Source organism: Osmerus mordax, chromosome 18 (genome assembly GCF_038355195.1).
Source record: "Osmerus mordax isolate fOsmMor3 chromosome 18, fOsmMor3.pri, whole genome shotgun sequence".
Lineage (NCBI taxonomy): Eukaryota > Metazoa > Chordata > Actinopteri > Osmeriformes > Osmeridae > Osmerus > Osmerus mordax.
In genome coordinates, this window is record NC_090067.1 from 7,933,335 (window position 1) to 7,950,102 (window position 16,768).

The window sequence follows — 16,768 nt, forward strand, 5'->3', positions numbered from 1 at the left end:
ATACATTTCTAAAGAAAACTGCAAGTGGAGGACAAATACAATTTCTTGATTAGTATTTTCAAAGTCTTGGGAGATAGATAAACTTATTTTCACCTCTCATACCTTCTCCCTCTTGCAGGCCCTTCCCCTAATCTCCCATCAGCACAGTGAGTCCTCCCGCTCCTCCATCTCCTCCCTCTCCTCCCTCTCCAGGGCATCCTCCATCTCGTCCATCTCTCTCTCACAGTCCTCACAACCCTCCGTCCCGCAGCCCCCCACCAGCACCATGTCGTGGGGGTCCACCCCCCCTGCTGCTGGCCCCACCGCTGGGCCCTCCCCCCGGGGCCACAGGGGGTCCATGAGCGCCCCCTGGTGGCAGTGCTGGAGGAGGCGGCTGACTGAGTACACACCTCCACCGGCCTGGATCACCTCGTCATACGAGGGCGCGTGGCTGGCGGCGCGGGCCTCCTCCAATCGCACGCGAGCCCGGTGCTTCATCTCGATCAATGTCTTGGTGTAGGAGTTGAGGGTTGCCACGGCAGCAGCCATGCAGCAGCTGAAGGAGAGCCACGCCATGCTAGAGGGGTGACGGAGGAGGGGACAGATGGAAGGGAAGAAACAAGGAGGAACAGTAGAACACAGTGAAAGGTTTGCATATGTGGATGTTTACCAAATTGAACGAATCACATTACTGCCAGTCAATCGTGACAAGGTTTTACAACACTTTATAACACTGAGGAGATACTGACGCAAAGGACCAGCCGTAGTCCCAAGTCTGTGGCCGCCAGTCTTTAGGGCCGATGCTGACCGTCATCTGAAACACAGTGGTGTACATCATATGGGCCACCATCCCCATGAGTCCTGAGAGACAGAGACAGTGTGGAGGAGAGAGACGGGGACAGTGTGAGGGAGAGAGAGGGAGGGGGGGGAGAGAGAACTAAACTGAAAGGACTTCTCCATAAAGTCTATGACAAATCTGCATTCGTGGTCATATCCTCGGAGGCTGCATCCACCACCCCCTCACCTGAGAGGACGGTGCACATGGCGGCGTAGGCGTTGATCTTGAGGGCGTGCATCTCCTTGCGGGCGCAGAGACACAGGACCTCCATCCACATGAGCAAGAAGCCCATTGCCAGCAGGCCAATGTACGTGAACTCTGATATCACTGAGAGCCACAGCACGCCTGGGCGGGGAGAAGGGAGGGAGAGAGAGAGAGAGAGAGAGAGAGAGAGAGAGAGAGAGAGAGAGAGAGAGAGAAGGAGGGAGGGAGGGAGGGAGGGAGGGAGGGAGGGAGGGAGGGAGGGAGGGAGGGAGGGAGGGAGGGAGGGAGGGAGGGAGGGAGGGAGGGAAATAAAGGGCCGGGAATAGGAAAAATGCAAGGAAAAGGAAGAGTGTAAATGTTATATATTTCAGATCTGAAAGAAGGTATTTTATCATGATATTTGATTGGTTGTTTCTATAGGAATTTATATCACATGACATATTGTATCCTCAGTACAAACCTTGTGTTTCTCCTGGAGTCAGCTCTATGAAGCTACGGCACTTCTCCTCTAAGGTAGGATAAGCACAGATTAATAAAATCTTTCTGTTTTACAGATGATCTGTATAGGGTCATAGGTCCCATTTCATTCCTCAACAACCGCTCCATGCACAGTACATGTACAGAACATCCTGTACCTCTAACTTTAGATAAAGAATAAAGCAACACTGGTGTGCGAGAGCAACCCTTAGGCTCTTAACATCAGACTGGGCTAGTCTCCAGACCACCTTCATTACAGAAGCATTTGATTTCCTGACTCAATATTTTCTCTCACGCCGTGACAGCATAAATCATAGGCTCATCTAATATGATCTCAGTCTCCAACTACCTCCACTACATGTGGCTTGGCCTACGTTAGCAGGCGTCCTGACCTTCATTGTGCTTTTCGCAGGAGTGCCAGAAGCCCGTGTGGAAGTATCGCAGCATGTACTTGTCCTCGCCAGTCTCCCAGATGTAGTGGACGGCGTTGGCCATCTGCTTCTTCCTCAGGCGTGCTTGCTCCTCCTTCTGCAGCGGCGACAGAGTCACGTTGGACATGGGCTTCGTGGGGTCCGCGGTCGGGCTCTCTGAGGAGGGGGGGGAGATAACGCAGGGAAGAGAGGAGAAGAGAGAGGGGTCGAGAGGATGAGGGGATATTCGTAACACAAGGAGAAAACACAACCTTTGCACTGACACATCTTGGTTGCTCTTTTACTCAGCCCCACAGAATTTCTCTGAGGAGTTTAGAAGCACGCAAACCAACAGAGATGATGTGTGGAGGCCAGGTCTCTCTGTCTGGCTCACCTGTAGTGTATGGTTGGCTGTTGTTCTGTCCGCAGTTCTTCATCTTGACTGGGGAAAGGCAGAGGGGCTTGACCACCTTGTGGGTGCCCTCGCACCAATAGGAGGTGCAGAAGGCCAAAACAGACAAGGCCAGAGCCAATGAGGTGAGAGACAGCGAAAGCAGGGTGCGGTTGCGTCTGGACATGTTGTCAAGCATGGTTGAGAGTTTGTGGGGCGTGGTGGGTGGGACCCACCGGGAGCGGTAGAGGAGATGGAGAAATGGAGAGTGGTGAGGGACGAAGGGATTGAGGAAGCAAGGGATGGGGATAGGATGACTTTTGGGAAGAAGCAGCTAGGTGAGGGAGAAGAACGAGGGAGTGTGAGGGAGGGTGGAGAGAAGGGAAGTTGGAGGAGGAGAACAGAGGGGAGGGAGGAGAGGGATCAGGATGGGAGTGGGCTCGGCTGATTGTCAGGGGCTAGAGATGGGTGGGGTGGGGGCAGGAGGGATTAAAGAGTGTATGAGAAACACGATGGGACAGAGCGATGAGAGGGGGAGGGGCAGGGGCGGGACGGGATGGGACGGAGGGAGGGATGGGAAGATGGAGGAGAACAGTAGATCAGCTGAGGGGTCAGGGGTCGTGAGGCAGTGGAGCGGGGGAAGATGGACTATGAGGATTTACTCTCAGTGGAGAGTATGATAGACAGATGGATAGATGGATGGATGGGCCGAGGGATGAGGGCTCACCATGCCCCCGTACCTATCCCTCTTTTCCCCTCTTCCTCTGGTCTTTTCTGCTTTTAGTGTCGTCCTGTCCTCACACTGCCAGCAATGTGCCCTCCAGAAAGCTCCATGATGTATCCTTGTGTCCAGTCTCATGAGCAGAATGTGTTTTGGATCCAGTCAGGTATACACTGACACACACTTGTCCTACATGATACATCTTACAACAGCTTACGCAACTAATCCACCCTGTCTCCGTTTTCTCATTCTGTTCATCCCATGTACCTCGGTGTCCTTCGGTTAGATTGAGACTTGTGATCTGTCCAATCTCTCAATCTTACTCTTGATCCCTCTTAATCTGTGCTAATCTCTGGCATGTAGGTGAATCATCTTCATAGCCTTCCACTGTCTGGACACCACCTAGAAGAAACACATAGAATGTGGATTAGCCATGATTAGGAGACATCTATGCCAACAGGATCATGATCACCCTCACCACTGTTCCAAATCAATCACCACCTTCTTCATCATTGTCATCATCATCATCATCCTCATCATCATCATCATCATCGTCATCGTCCCATTGATAATAATCATTATTGTCATCTTCGTCCCCATCATCATCGTCATCATCATCATCATCATCATCATTCTGGAGCACCTACATGCCATGTCATTCCAGTGAGCCACCAGCATCATACTCCATTAGAGTCTTTGTCTATAGTGACATGTTAAATAATAAAATGATTTTTACTTTCTTGAGTACTCTGTCAACAGATTCAATTTATTCTATCAAGCGTAAACTCATTCAATTGTAACTGACTCGTATTATTTATCTTTCTCTCTCTCTCTCTCTCTCTCTCTCTCTCTCTCTCTCTCTCTCTCTCTCTCTCTCTCTCTCTCTCTCTCTCTCTCTCTCTCTTTCTATATTGAATGAATTGATAATCAAGACCATTATTCCTGAATGACTATCTGTCATGTGTTACAGAGAATACATAAGAATATCTCCTCAAATGAGACACTACTCACCAGATATGGCTCTCAGACACCCACTTCCACTTTGTACTTGTCCCACCTTATCCAGTCACCTTCTATACCTTTTCGCTCTCTCTTTTTCCCTCTTTCTATCTCTCTCTTCCTTCCTCTCTCACATGCACTCATGTCTCTCATCTTTCTTAGGCTAGTTTTCTATCACAAGCCCACCCAGATTCCTCTTAATCCTCACAACTCCATCTGTCACTTTCATTCGCCTTTGCCCCCTTCATTCTGTCACATTTCTAACCCTACTTCTCTTTCTCTCTCTCCCTCTCTTATTTGATTTCTCACTCTGTGTGCTCAGCAACTTTCCTACTCTCAGTATTCTTCATAACCCTTTTATAATTAGGGAAAGAATGTGGATGTACTGCACCACTCTTGTACTTTACCGTAACTACTCTGACTAGATTAAACCCCTCAGTAAAGTTGCAGTAGACTGCAGTCGAGTATAATTAAGTAAAGTAGAGAACAGTGCAGTATTAGCAGCTTTTCTACTTAATAATCATCCAACCTCCAGGGTGCTAAATCTCACACAATGTATGGATTACTGGTTTATGGCAGCTGGTTTTGTAAATCATCACCATGGAAACTAGGAAAGGGACAGATATTTGTAAAGCATTCAACACAAAATTACTAATGAATGTTTTGTTCAACAAAGCATTAGTTCCCATGGCTTACCCCCCCCCCCCCCCCGCTCCCCGATCCAAATGTACACCCACACCCCCTACTCAGTCTTCTCCTTCCAAGGGGGAATCCCCATGATGACCGAAGTGATGAGTCACCCTCCCTCATCCCCACCCTGAGGGTAATTCCCTGAAAGATAACTACAGTTTTAATCTTTGTGGTAACTCCAGATTAAGACTGTATGGAGATACTGTGCAACATTTGACCCCAGTCCTCATTCTCTCACAAAGTCTGAAAGGGTGGGTCTTCTATTGGTTGCGTAGTAATCCTAGACTGTTTTAGAATAGAGAATTACCTAATGTAGTCATCACAGTTCTGGTATATTTGTGGACATCTTGACAGAACAGTAGACCTGGGATAGGTATGGGCACTGAATTATGTGTAAAACTCCACCCTCTAGTGGTCAAGAAGTAACTCCAGGTGTAAATCGCAAGGTAAAGGCAACAATGTCAGGTATTGAATAGTTTTATTTCTCAAATGTGTACTGTCACAGTTCACAACACAGCCTTAACTTTTACACAATAAAATAAATCATCTTTATTTCATACAAAATGAAATCATAGTATAATAGCTATGATAACCAATAATATTCTAGTAATCCATGTACACTATAATTCAGATAAATTAAACTTGTGCATTCCACTTCATTTCTCGGTTCGCTTCGCAATAACTGTATCTGCCCTGTGTTTGAGGCTGAGGAGGGGATGCAGAAATACAGTATGCAAAACACCACTTCTGGTCGACATGAACACATCCAGTTCCACAAACTACCAAACGATAGAGTGCTGCTTCTTTGATAGTCTCTGATGAAACTGTTAAGACCTCGCACTATGATACTTCATAAACACAGAATATGATCCATTCAGAACGCATGCATATGGAAAAAATTATTACATTTTCAATCAAGAATGTGCCTGCCTTTTAAGGGACAATAACTGATAGTGTATACAAAATTAAGCAAAAAGGAGGATAAAGCCACCATTGGTTGTTTGTTGGCTGATAATGTAATTACAATTATGATATCACAATCATAATATAATGATAATTATGTCAAATATGCTAATCATGTTGTAAAGATTAATCCAATCTTGATTTGAGATGAACTAAGACAACCAACTATATCCTTGTGTGCAAACCTTGAATACATACATATATAAATATGAATTTACAAACTAATAATAAATAAATGTATCAATAAATAGTAGCCGTACCATCAACTGTATTGTCATACTGTTATAATACTTCCATCATAGTAACAAAAAGAGCACAAACACACTCACTCACACAAACACATTTCCTGCAATATTGCTATCCCACCTCCACCTTGACCCTGGTTGGTTAATTCTGGTCTACACCTGGTCGGTCAGTCATGTTCACCTTTCATCTCTCTTAAACTACTGTCCTGAGTGAGGAACAGATCGACACACTAACTGGCTCCAGCAGACACTTTGGTTCCCAGGCGCACCATCAAGTCATCAAGAAAAAACACCAAAAAACTCAACAAAAGCAAGCTGTAATGGGTTATTTTCTTCAGAAAAAAAAAACAATTCTCTCATCTGGTTTTTTTCATCTTACATGTTTGTTGCATACACTTAAACCAGACATGTTACACTAGATTGATAGGTGTACATATTGTAAAAGGGAGGCAAGCAGGGCAGGTTCTAGTTGTACACAGAAGTTCTCAAAACAGGAAGGGGTTGCTATTATTTTGAGTAGGTTGACCCAACCCTGAGCCAAAAACCAGGTGGGGCTGCAAAGGAACTCCCCCTCCTACTGGAGGAGTGGAAGCTCCCAAGTGTCCAACCTGAGTAACCCCCCCAACCTGACTGGGCTGTACCACTCCGGCTCCAAAGTAGGTGGGAGCCATCTGAGGTCCCATGGGGGGCATAGGGAGGTTAGGTTGGGGAACTCCAAAGGGGTGGGGCATTAGCTGAGAGAAGGTAGGCCTCAGCATGGGATTGGGTGGTTCAAAACAGGGACCAGGTTTAATACCATAAAACTCAGGGGTAGAACCAAAAGGGCTGGGAGGTGATTGTAGGGGGAATGTAGTAGGAGACACCCCTGTAATGGATATGGTTCTGCCCATGGGACCAGCCATGCCTGGGCCTCGTAAAGCGCCTGGGAAATTGAGATCAGCAACAGAATCGAGGGGGGGGGGGGGGGGGGGGGGGGGACCAAGGGAGGAGGGTGAAGGAGGGGTGACACAGAGCATTCCCAGAGAGAGAGTGTAGAACAGAGGGGTGAGAGGGTTACATCTCTAACATCTAGCAAGGGAAGGCTCTACAGATTAAATACACGGCTACAGTTACTGGTGCTTAGAAACACACACATACACACACACACCCAGGCACACACTCCCACACAACGAAACACAGACCACAAGCACTGTTTTAAATGAACGGATAATATACTTCTCATATAGATACTCTCTTTTTCTACTCTCTCTCTCTCTGTCTCTCTCTCTCTGTCTCTCTATGTCTCTCTATGTCTCTCTATGTCTCTCTCTCTGCCCTCTAGCCCTCCTTACCCTCTGTGGATTTCTGCGAGGCGAGGGCATTCAGAGGGGGCTGTTTGGGTTTGGGTTTGGAGGAGAGGAGAGAGTCCATGTCCACCAGCGACGCCCCTGCTCCGAGGAACGACTCAGGCTTGTTAGGCTCCTCCTCCAACACTACTCCATCTAGTGGACAAACACAGAAAATCTACTACGGCACAGCTAGTCTACCAAGGACAAGGCACACCAAAGAAACACACACATAATTAACATGTGCTTAATGCATGTCACACCTAGATAATACGTTGTGGATGTTTTAATCAGAAGATGACCTGTTTGTATGTCACGCATATATTTATGAACACACACAATCACACAGACCTACCTGTGCCATTACTAGGCGTCCCCCATGGGTCTGAGGCGGCAGCGTTTGTGGTGGTGGTCCTCCCGTCTCCCCAGGGGTCGTCTGAGGGGGATGTCTCTGCAGGGGGCGCTGCTGAGCCCCACGTGTCACCACTGGGAGGCACGGCTGTTGCTGGAAATCAAAACAGACCCGTTTCAACACTCGTTCTCCATTCTCTGGGTTGAAACACTTGCCTTTCCCGACGTGATGAACAATCAACAGCAGCAGTCGACATTAGTATCTCTGTGCCTTACCTGGAGCTCCCCAAGGGTCATCATCTGGCTTTGAGTTATCTCCGAAGAGGTCGGCAGTGGGGGAAGCATCCCAAGGATCAGCCTTCTTCTCTGGCAGAGGCTCAGACTGAACCCCCCAGAGGTCGGAGGCATCGGCAGGCGCGCCCCACGCATCGGCGGTCGGAGGACTGGACGGGGCTGCAAATGGATCTGTCTCATTTTTGGGCGGGCTGGGTGGTGCCGCGAAGGGATCTGCACCGCTGTCTTTAGGAGCTTTGGACGGAGCAGTAAATGGATCGTCTTTAGATGCTGTAAAGGGATCCGACCCGTCTTTTTGCACGGGTGCTGAAAAGGGATCGTCTTTCGGGGTTGAGAAGGGATCTGAACCATTTTTCGGTGCTGGTGCTGAAAAGGGGTCATCTTTTGGAGCTGAAAAGGGATCCAAACCATTTTTCTGTACTGGCGCAGAGAACGGGTCATCTTTTGGAGCTGAAAAGGGATCTGAACCATCTTTTCGTGAAGAGAAAGGATCTGGACCATCTTTTGGTGTTGAAAATGGGTCATCTTTAGGGGCTGAAAAGGGATCCGAATCATCTTTCAGCGCTGTAAATGGATATGAATCATCTTTCGGCGCTTCAAATGGATCAGGACCATCAGCTTTGGCGTTGGATGGTGCTCCCCAGGCATCTTCCGAAGTTGGTTTGGAAGGTGCACCCCAGGCGTCCTCAGAGGCTGGTTCAGATGGTGCGCCCCACAGATCGGGACTCTCCGTAGGCTCTTTGCTCGGAGCTCCCCAAGGGTCTTTGCTCTCCGGCTTCTCCTCTTCAGACTGCCCTCCCCAGGCCTCTGCTGCCTTGGGCTTCTCTTCCTTGGCTGCATCCTCCCACTGCAGCTCGTCCTCAGTCATCTTGCCCTACCACACCCACAGAGGACAGGAACCACACTCTTGTTTACATACTTCAAAGGTCAACCACACATCAACACTCACAATGAAGGTCAACAGCACATGAACATACTTTTCCAATGAAAGGACTATAAACTAGGACTAGTGAAACAGGAAGTGTCTGGACAGTGCCTGTGATGGATTAGTGACCCTCCTACCCTGCGTTCCGCCTCCTTCTTCTCAAACTCCGCTTTTCGCTGCGCCTCTTTCTTGGCGGCAAAGCTGGCGGCAAGGTCGGCCACCGACGGAATGTTATCCAAAGAGGGCAGGCCAGATGCCCCGGGGACGTACACAGGCTTGTAGTTGGGGTCCTGTATTGGATCGGTCGATGAGGCTGGAAGGACACTGGTAAGGGTCAGTTACGATGGAAGGGATGCTATACGGAAACAACAGCTGGAGCGAGTCTCATTGCATTACATGGGAATGGATTAGAGAGGGAGAGACGGCAGTGATATGGCAGTGAAGATGGTGTAAACTTCACCCCCTCACCCGCTGCGTTCTTTGAGGTCTTCTCTCTGGTCTTGAGCGCAGATTCCCTCTCTTCCTTCAACTTCTCTTCATCCTCCATCAGAGCCAGCACCACCTTGGCCTTCTCCCTCACATTCACACCCTGCCCGGCAACACACAGACGTCATCAGCACCGCTGGCTCCACTAGCACCTCTGAAGGCAGCGCAGGCGGCCACTTGTTTACACCGTGTGAAGAATTAGCATAGCATAATAAGGATGTGTCAGTGGGAAGTGTTAGCTGGGCTGAGCGTTGTGTAGCCAGAAGCTCCCCGTCTCACATATGAGCAAGTGTAGCACATGCAGATGAACCATCTGGAGGTGAAGCTTCATGATGACTACTGTGGGGATACAGCTTAATGCCTGCATGTGGGTCGGAGAGTGCAACAACCAAAGAATAATGTAGGATTACATTATTCTAAGAATGTAGGACTTCCTAGAGCTGGAATGGGTTCTCCGTGGTGTGGGAAGCGGCCCTTTGTGACCGTTTGGTTACCTGGTCTTTCCCGTCCTTGTCTGTGAATCGGAACTCAGTGAGGGCTTTTACAATGTAGACGTTGTCTGTCAACTTCAGCAGCACGCGGTCCGAGCCTGTCTTCAGCAAGTACTCCAGCAGAGTCAGGGACTAAGTAGCACAAACAACATGGACCATTCAGAAAGAACAAATGTGTCCAGAAAAACTAACCTAATACATCAAATCAATCTATAATATTGTATTCACCTAACAGACACCGTTTATCCAAAGGGATGTGCAGGAGGAGATTTGAACTTGCAATCTCTTGACCTGCGGTCAAATGCTTTGTGTGGTGGCAGCCTTTACTATGACTGTGGTAGTTCCAAATTTGATCCAAAGCGACAAACAGCACAGAGGAAGGGGGACTTGAACCTGAGACCTCTCAATCTGCAGTCAAATGCTCTAACCACTGAGTTACACCCTGCTTATGGCCTGCATTACACAGTCCGATGGCTGCATCCTCCATTTTTGTAACAAGATCGGCTCCAGGGACAATCAAGTGTACTGTAAATCAATACATTATTCATGAATATCAAAAAGTACGGCACAGTCAATGCTTTTGACAGCGCTGTTTATGCCAGAAGGACATTGCAAAAAGAATTTAAGATGAGTCTGAAGAGAACGGAGGCTTATAAGAAAAATGCTGCAAGGACAAAGGGCCGTCCTGGCACCAGCAAGCTAAGGCTAGCCCTTGGCCACGGTAACTCTACCTCAAATATGGTGCAGCAGTCAGCATGCACACTCAGCATGCACACCAGGAAAACAAGTCATTGGATGTCACGGAAGACGTCAAAGCCGCTCACGTTACCTTATGGACGTGTCTCCAGTTCTTGTCGTCTTTGAGGCGTTTCCACAGCATGGTCATGATTTCGTTGCAGGCCACCACATTGTAGGTGAGGTCAGAGATGTCCGCCATCTGGGAGCTGGAGGGGCCCCAGGGGTCGTTGGAGGTGGCCTCCCTCACCTGCATACAGTATGGAGAGTTAGTGTCAGCTAGGATAAGGTAGGAGACTAGGGGGGTGAGACACAGAAGGGTGTAGTAAGAGAAAGAGGGGGAACTGTGAGAAAGAGGGAGAGAGGAAGATAGAGAGAAAGTGCGTCAAAGAGTAGACTGTGTAAATAGTTCTGTTACCTTGACTTCGGCCTCAGAGAAGTTCTGGACCAAGTTCTTCAGTTGGCGACGCAGCATAGAGGATGTCATGGTGACAGATGGGGGGTCTCAAACCACGGTGTTCTAGTGGTCACACACACACCTTAGTAAGATTAAATGTCCTCAGAGAGCCATAAAACTGGTGTTATTGTGAGATTATGTGATATCGATACTATATTAAAAATGCAATCTACCTATTGAAAAATGTCGGTCCTGTAAACAAAGTATCCTTTTGTCTTCCTTTGCTCTCTGCACTCCAGATCTTACTGCTGGTTCATGCTGTTGACCCCTGTCGCCACGGTGGCATCTACTGGATTAACGCTCCACAAACCTGCTGGGGAAAACGTCCTTAAGTAAACAGCAGAACGATCTCCAAGCTTTCTGTGACACACTACAGCTTTCTAGCTAGGTAGCAAATACAGCACTGGCAGATAATAACATGCTAGTTCAGAAGCTGGCTACTCAGCTGAATGCCAGTGGTAGGCTACTATAGTGGCTACCAACATGGTCATAATGACTCATTAAACTAATCGTAGGCTACGCCAACAATATTGCTGGCTAGCCTACTGGCATTTGCGATCCAATTTACATTCAGTTACGTAGCCTGCTAAACGCGATAACTGGCTAGTGCTAAATGACTACGAATACAGCTAGCCAGCTATTTGATTACTACGGTCACAGCGGCCAATCAATCTGCGGAGATAATTCAGATCATGTTGATAAGCAATACAATATAGAGGCTAGTAATAATTGTACCTAGGCTGATGTTGCATGTAGACCGCTTTCGATGTTATCACCTCAGCCTCTGAGAGCCGCGTTTTCAAATAAAGCTTAAACTGTAGCTGACAGGCAAGACACAAATGAAGAACCACGATTTCAGCACCCAGGACAGCGACGGTGCAATGGCTTGCGTCAAAGCAGTCAAGCTAGCTACTGTAGCTAGTTATTCTTAAGACTCAAAGGGATGTTGTTTTCTTAGCTACCACCAGAAACAAATCCGCTAAGAGTACAACAGTGTGATAGACTTATATAGTAATAGCTACAGCATATAGTGTAAAATAAATTCCATTGATTAGTCGTATAATCATATCACAGAAGCACATAATTTAGAGCATAAAACACTAACCCTGAATCCTTTCATGAATCGTCGAGTCGACAATGGCAGTTTCCGCTTCCGACACCTGCACCTGTCATGGAACGCCCCCTCTATAAACTGAAACAATGTAATAGTTTCCTGACCTTTGTTTTTATATATAATTTTGGTTTTTCTATGAACTGTGATCTTATTAGTCTACCTGTTAAATACACGATTTTATTCGTTTATATTTACAATTCCGCTTTGGAATCCCCTGCACGTCATCGCCGTCTCGCGGTTTAAAGCAGGCTACACACACAAACCCCAAAACAACTGATATGTGAGTCAGAACTACAAGTCGCTCATCAATAATACTTGAGACAAGATGGCGACTGAAGGCGAATACGAGTCAATCTTGTGCGTTAAACCTGATGTCAATGTGTATCGCATTCCGCCTCGGGCTACAAATCGCGGTTATAGGTAAGTATGGATGGTTTTACCCTTTTTGGAAGACAAGGTTGTTTGTTTTTTATTTGAGCCGACCCCGCATCATTTTGGCCGACATCCTCTTTTTTGCCGGGGTACTGTGTTAAATTATTTAGGCATAAAGTCAAGTACCGTGAGTTTCACCTTTTAATATTTCCAAACCCATGGTGTTTATGAATGGTTAAATCAATCATCTAGCATAAAGAAATGCTATTCCTGTATATATGACTAAATTACTGTATATATGACTAAATGACAAAATGTAAATATAAATGTTTTCTTATTGTAAAGACATTGTTGCATGTTGGCAGGTGTTGAGGAAATATGTATCCTATAATAAAGGCTATGGTAACCACACTATTGTGCTGGGCAGGCAACAATATCGGAAATATTAATTGAAAATCTACTGGCCTAGATACAGTGCTAAGTCTGTGGCCCCATTCATTGGTTCTGCAGGATTGTTTCTAATTCCTCATGGGTCCACTCCATAAAACCAGATTTTAAAGGTATCTAGATCAAAGCCCCCTAGTGTGTGGTTTTGTCTCATTTGTTACCGGCAATCCCATGGTATTGTAGGAATTCATGACACTCTTGAGATTCAGCCCATAAATCACACTAGTCTGAGGAATCAAGGACCCAGTTTAGAACCCACTCCAATCTTGTTTTCCGCAGGGCGGCGGACTGGAAGCTGGACCTCCCTGATTGGTCGGGCCGCATGAGGGTCACAGCCAAGGGGAAGGTAGCGTACATCAAGCTAGAGGACAAAGTCTCAGGTACAAGAAAGGAGAGGGGGGGGACACAGAGGGGGCATCATCTTAGAAATTAATACATGAATACAGACTTGATCTCAAAGTAGGCTGTTATTAATCAACTTTGAATCAGTGGACAAGAGTATTTCAGTAATTAGTTGAGCTGAATGATTTTGTCACTCTTGCCCCCCTGCAGGGGAGCTGTTTGCACAAGCTCCTGTCCAAGAGTTTCCTGGTATCGCTGTGGAAAGTGTCAGCGATTCGAGTCGTTACTTTGTGCTACGGATACAAGATGACAATGGTAGGTATCTCACTGTGTGTCCTTCAGGCTGGGATGAACATGATTTGGATAGACGTGAGGGCCATCTGATATCTGTGTCATAGGTGAACTATGTCTCTCTCTCAGGCCGCAGTGCGTTCATCGGTGTTGGGTTTGGGGACAGAGGGGACGCCTTTGACTTTAACGTTTCTCTACAGGATCACTTCAAGTAAGTGATGGTGTGTCTGGGGGCATGTTTATCTCCGGGAGAGGGGGACATGGCAACAAACCCACATCTGTGGTGGCCTACAGCATTAGCTGCCAGCCAAAACTCTGTGTCACATTGCAGTGGTTTCTAGCAGGTGGTTTTGCTGCAGCTCTGGAAACTGCTGATGTTCCTTTTATTTATTCCTGTGTCAGTGCTAATCAAGTGTGTTTGTGTGGTTGTGTGTGTGTAACTCAGGTGGGTGAAGCAAGATAATGAAATCAGCAAAAACTCCGGGACAGCAGATTCAGGACCGAAGCTGGACCTCGGCTTCAAAGAAGGACAGACTATCACTCTTAATATCGGGGTGACACACCTGGCATAAACTAGACTTATACCTATAATTTGTTAAAAATGTATTTCATTCAAAGTAAATTCTAATGGCCAATATTCTTTTTCTCTCTAGCAAGGAAAGAAGAGAGATAAGCCCCGCCCACAGGGAGCAGGTGGATTTGGACTCCTCCCACCACCTCCGGGGGCCAAGATAGCCCCTCCTCCCTCGTCAGGCTCCTTCAATCACAACATTGTTACCCAGACAGGCGGCACAGGTAAAGTTTGCTGCTAACTACTGAATGGTCCATTCAGGGTCTGCTTGGAAGAACAAGCAAGATCATAAATATTTCTCTCTCTTTCACGTTGTTTGCTAGAGCTGGACAGTAGCAACTCTAACACTGTGATGCAGTCCGGCTCAGTATTGGAGGTGTGGGGAGACTTCTCTACTCCTGCCAGGTAACCACAGATGTCGTACCCCGCACAGCATGTCTCTCCTCGACAGTCCTCACCTATTGTGGCTGAGGCAAGTCTCATTTGATCTTCTTAGGATGTGTTCGCCCACTTCTGGAACATTTGATCCCAATTCCTCTGAACTGTTGTCTTTTTTTCGTGAGATATGGTATGATATGCTGTTGTTACCTCTCTGTCTCTCTGCCCTTAGTTATTGTCCTTTGCCACCTGCGCCACAGGAGACTGCTACCAGCTGGATTCAGTTCTGAGCCCGCCTCGCCTCGCCTCACCTAACTTTAATGCGACATTCACATGCGTTTGCCATCCCTGGAGGAGTCTTCTCCAGCTCTGTTGCACCACAGTCCCAGCTCAAAGGCCTAGAACGCCAAAGTTCACGCTGAATTTCATTGCTGGCCTTTTTCTTTTTTAAGTAATATTAGAGATTTAAATAATATAATGGCCCAAATGCTTATTAATGTTTCTTTATCTTTGAAGGTCACCAGAAATATATGTTTAGGAAGTTCAATTATGTCTAAGGGCTATGCTGATTGACATTATGAATATCAGAGATTCTACTTAACAATGTTACCATTGACCATCAATGCTGGGTTCTCCTTGTTGACATGTCCACTAATGATTACTGACCTGAGCTACAGGGCAAGCTTCATTAACACTGAAAAGGGTTCTGCTCTCAAAAATGAAGTTGAATGTAGCAGTGTGCCAGGGAAGTTTGCTAAAACAGAAAAAGACTAGGCTATGGTCATATGTGTGATTGTCTTTTTTTAACTATGAATGTCTATCAAACTGCAACTGATAATGTTTACTATGAAGCATTGAATCCTTGAGTGAGTTAAGTAACCCTTTCACAAAACACATTATAGATGGTATGACTTTACATTGATTTGCTTACCACAAACTTGACTTGAGCTGATGTCATGTTTTGACTGACCCGAGTCATGTTTCCATGGTCCCACAGTAGATTATGTATAAAGGTTTCACATTTCTGACAAACTATCTAAAACAAGTGTAAGAAGGAGGCAATAAATACTGTAAGGTGGAGTCATGTATTTGTTTTGGCATCACTACTGGAAGCCACTGTTTTTTTAACCAATTATTGGGAGCAATTGAAAGTGTTGGCCACTGGGGGGAGCAGAAGTCTGTGCATGACTTGGCTGCGAGGATTTAGTTTTAGCTGTACTTAGAAAGAGAAGAATCTGCTGGACTTCCATTGGGCCTCATTTATTCCTCTCACTTACCCACAGACTCCCCCTCTTTCACAATTTAATTTATATTGTGACCAGTCTTTTACTTAGTGTGTATATATATATATATATAAATAGAAAATCTAATAGATGGTGTCTGAAGACGTTCACCGTGGCCAGTGCTGGGATGTCCTTTCTGCTTAAGTAGATTTATGTCTCAACTTGTTTTGAGTTGATAACCTACTTGAGACCTTTGAAACGGCACATTTGATACAAACAGGTGAGATTCTAGATCAACATCCAAAGCATCTATCCCTCACATCCATCATGTCACAACCACTTTTTTATTAGGGGCAGGGTTCAGGTGTCTGCTTGCCTGGCCTGGCTCTGGCCCAGCGCCAGGGGGGTTATCCGGTGGGCTAGCAGCTACAGTAGCTACTAAATTCTAATATTAACTTGGCCCTGACACATATGACACGCCTATGTGGACAGTAAATATTAAATCCGGAATTTATGAGGAAAAATCCTAAATGAGTGAGACAGATCAATTCTAAATGTGTCATAGGTGCGTCTTCAGTTGCCACCCAGATAAGGGAAGTTCACTTTTTCTTTCATCTACTTCTATTCGCTTTCTTAACTCTACTCTCTCTCACATCTTATCTCTGTACGTTTTTCAATATATTTTTCTCATTGTTTTACTCACACACACACACTGCCAGCACTAGTACAAGTTCATGCTGTCAGTGACATATCGTGTGGCATGTCAGAATTGAGTTGTGGTGAAAATAGTTCATAGAAACCTGGTAATGATCTCCCTCTGACCTCTCTCTCTGCGCCTTCTCGTGTGGAGGAAGCCAATCAAACTGTCTTGTTGTTAACGAGCTGGTAAATTAACAGCTTTTGGCTGTGAAGGTTATGACCTGCGTTTTTGTAATTGGCAGATCTCTTTATCTCACCAATACAGTGATGACCTACATAAGATAAGAGCAGGGTTTTTACTGTTTGATATCCTCTGCGGATGACTCATTTAAGAAATAAATAATTGTTTT

The 16,768-nt window shown here is 46.3% G+C and overlaps 3 protein-coding genes across 3 annotated transcripts; 1 reads left to right on the forward strand and 2 right to left on the reverse strand.

Annotated features, from left to right (window-relative positions):
- Positions 1–138: 138 nt before the first annotated feature.
- si:ch211-232m10.6 lies at positions 139–2,498 on the reverse strand. The gene is made up of 6 exons (XM_067256273.1): positions 2,303–2,498; positions 1,891–2,085; positions 1,482–1,529; positions 1,004–1,162; positions 729–840; positions 139–556 (listed from the first exon to the last, which is right to left on the reverse strand). The coding sequence occupies exons 1-6, from the start codon at positions 2,496–2,498 to the stop codon at positions 139–141; spliced, it is 1,128 nt and encodes a 375-aa protein (XP_067112374.1).
- A 3,225-nt stretch (positions 2,499–5,723) lies between these two features.
- On the reverse strand, positions 5,724–11,212 carry epn1b (epsin 1b). Its single transcript, XM_067256085.1, has 10 exons — positions 11,155–11,212; positions 10,943–11,044; positions 10,619–10,774; positions 9,793–9,921; positions 9,281–9,401; positions 8,950–9,125; positions 7,870–8,761; positions 7,598–7,747; positions 7,249–7,398; positions 5,724–6,839 (listed from the first exon to the last, which is right to left on the reverse strand). Exons 2-10 carry the CDS (start codon positions 11,009–11,011, stop codon positions 6,403–6,405), a joined length of 2,280 nt encoding a protein of 759 aa, XP_067112186.1. The 5' UTR covers positions 11,012–11,044; positions 11,155–11,212; the 3' UTR covers positions 5,724–6,402.
- A 1,174-nt stretch (positions 11,213–12,386) lies between these two features.
- Positions 12,387–14,590, forward strand: necap1 (NECAP endocytosis associated 1). The gene is made up of 7 exons (XM_067256175.1): positions 12,387–12,515; positions 13,194–13,294; positions 13,467–13,571; positions 13,677–13,758; positions 13,993–14,101; positions 14,201–14,342; positions 14,442–14,590. Exons 1-7 carry the CDS (start codon positions 12,421–12,423, stop codon positions 14,525–14,527), a joined length of 720 nt encoding a protein of 239 aa, XP_067112276.1. The 5' UTR covers positions 12,387–12,420; the 3' UTR covers positions 14,528–14,590.
- The last annotated feature ends 2,178 nt before the right edge of the window (positions 14,591–16,768 follow it).

What these genes read in the sequence shown, in the direction of transcription:
- epn1b (XM_067256085.1), bottom strand. Translation starts at nt 11,011, where the DNA reads ATGACATCCTCTATGCTGCGTCGCCAACTGAAGAACTTGGTCCAGAAC. An exon ending in GACCTCAAAGAACGCAGCGG is followed by an intron (nt 9,126 to 9,280) that starts GTGAGGGGGTGA and finishes GTGTCCTTCCAG; the next exon opens with CCTCATCGACCGATCCAATA. An exon ending in CTCGCAGAAATCCACAGAGG is followed by an intron (nt 6,840 to 7,248) that starts GTAAGGAGGGCT and finishes TCAATTTCCCAG; the next exon opens with GCGCTTTACGAGGCCCAGGC.
- necap1 (XM_067256175.1), top strand. Translation starts at nt 12,421, where the DNA reads ATGGCGACTGAAGGCGAATACGAGTCAATCTTGTGCGTTAAACCTGAT. An exon ending in ACGGATACAAGATGACAATG is followed by an intron (nt 13,572 to 13,676) that starts GTAGGTATCTCA and finishes TCTCTCTCTCAG; the next exon opens with GCCGCAGTGCGTTCATCGGT. An exon ending in TCTCTACAGGATCACTTCAA is followed by an intron (nt 13,759 to 13,992) that starts GTAAGTGATGGT and finishes TGTGTAACTCAG; the next exon opens with GTGGGTGAAGCAAGATAATG.
- si:ch211-232m10.6 (XM_067256273.1), bottom strand. Translation starts at nt 2,498, where the DNA reads ATGCTTGACAACATGTCCAGACGCAACCGCACCCTGCTTTCGCTGTCT. An exon ending in CAGCCAACCATACACTACAG is followed by an intron (nt 2,086 to 2,302) that starts GTGAGCCAGACA and finishes CCCCCTCCTCAG; the next exon opens with AGAGCCCGACCGCGGACCCC. An exon ending in GACTCCAGGAGAAACACAAG is followed by an intron (nt 1,163 to 1,481) that starts GTTTGTACTGAG and finishes CTCCCCGCCCAG; the next exon opens with GCGTGCTGTGGCTCTCAGTG.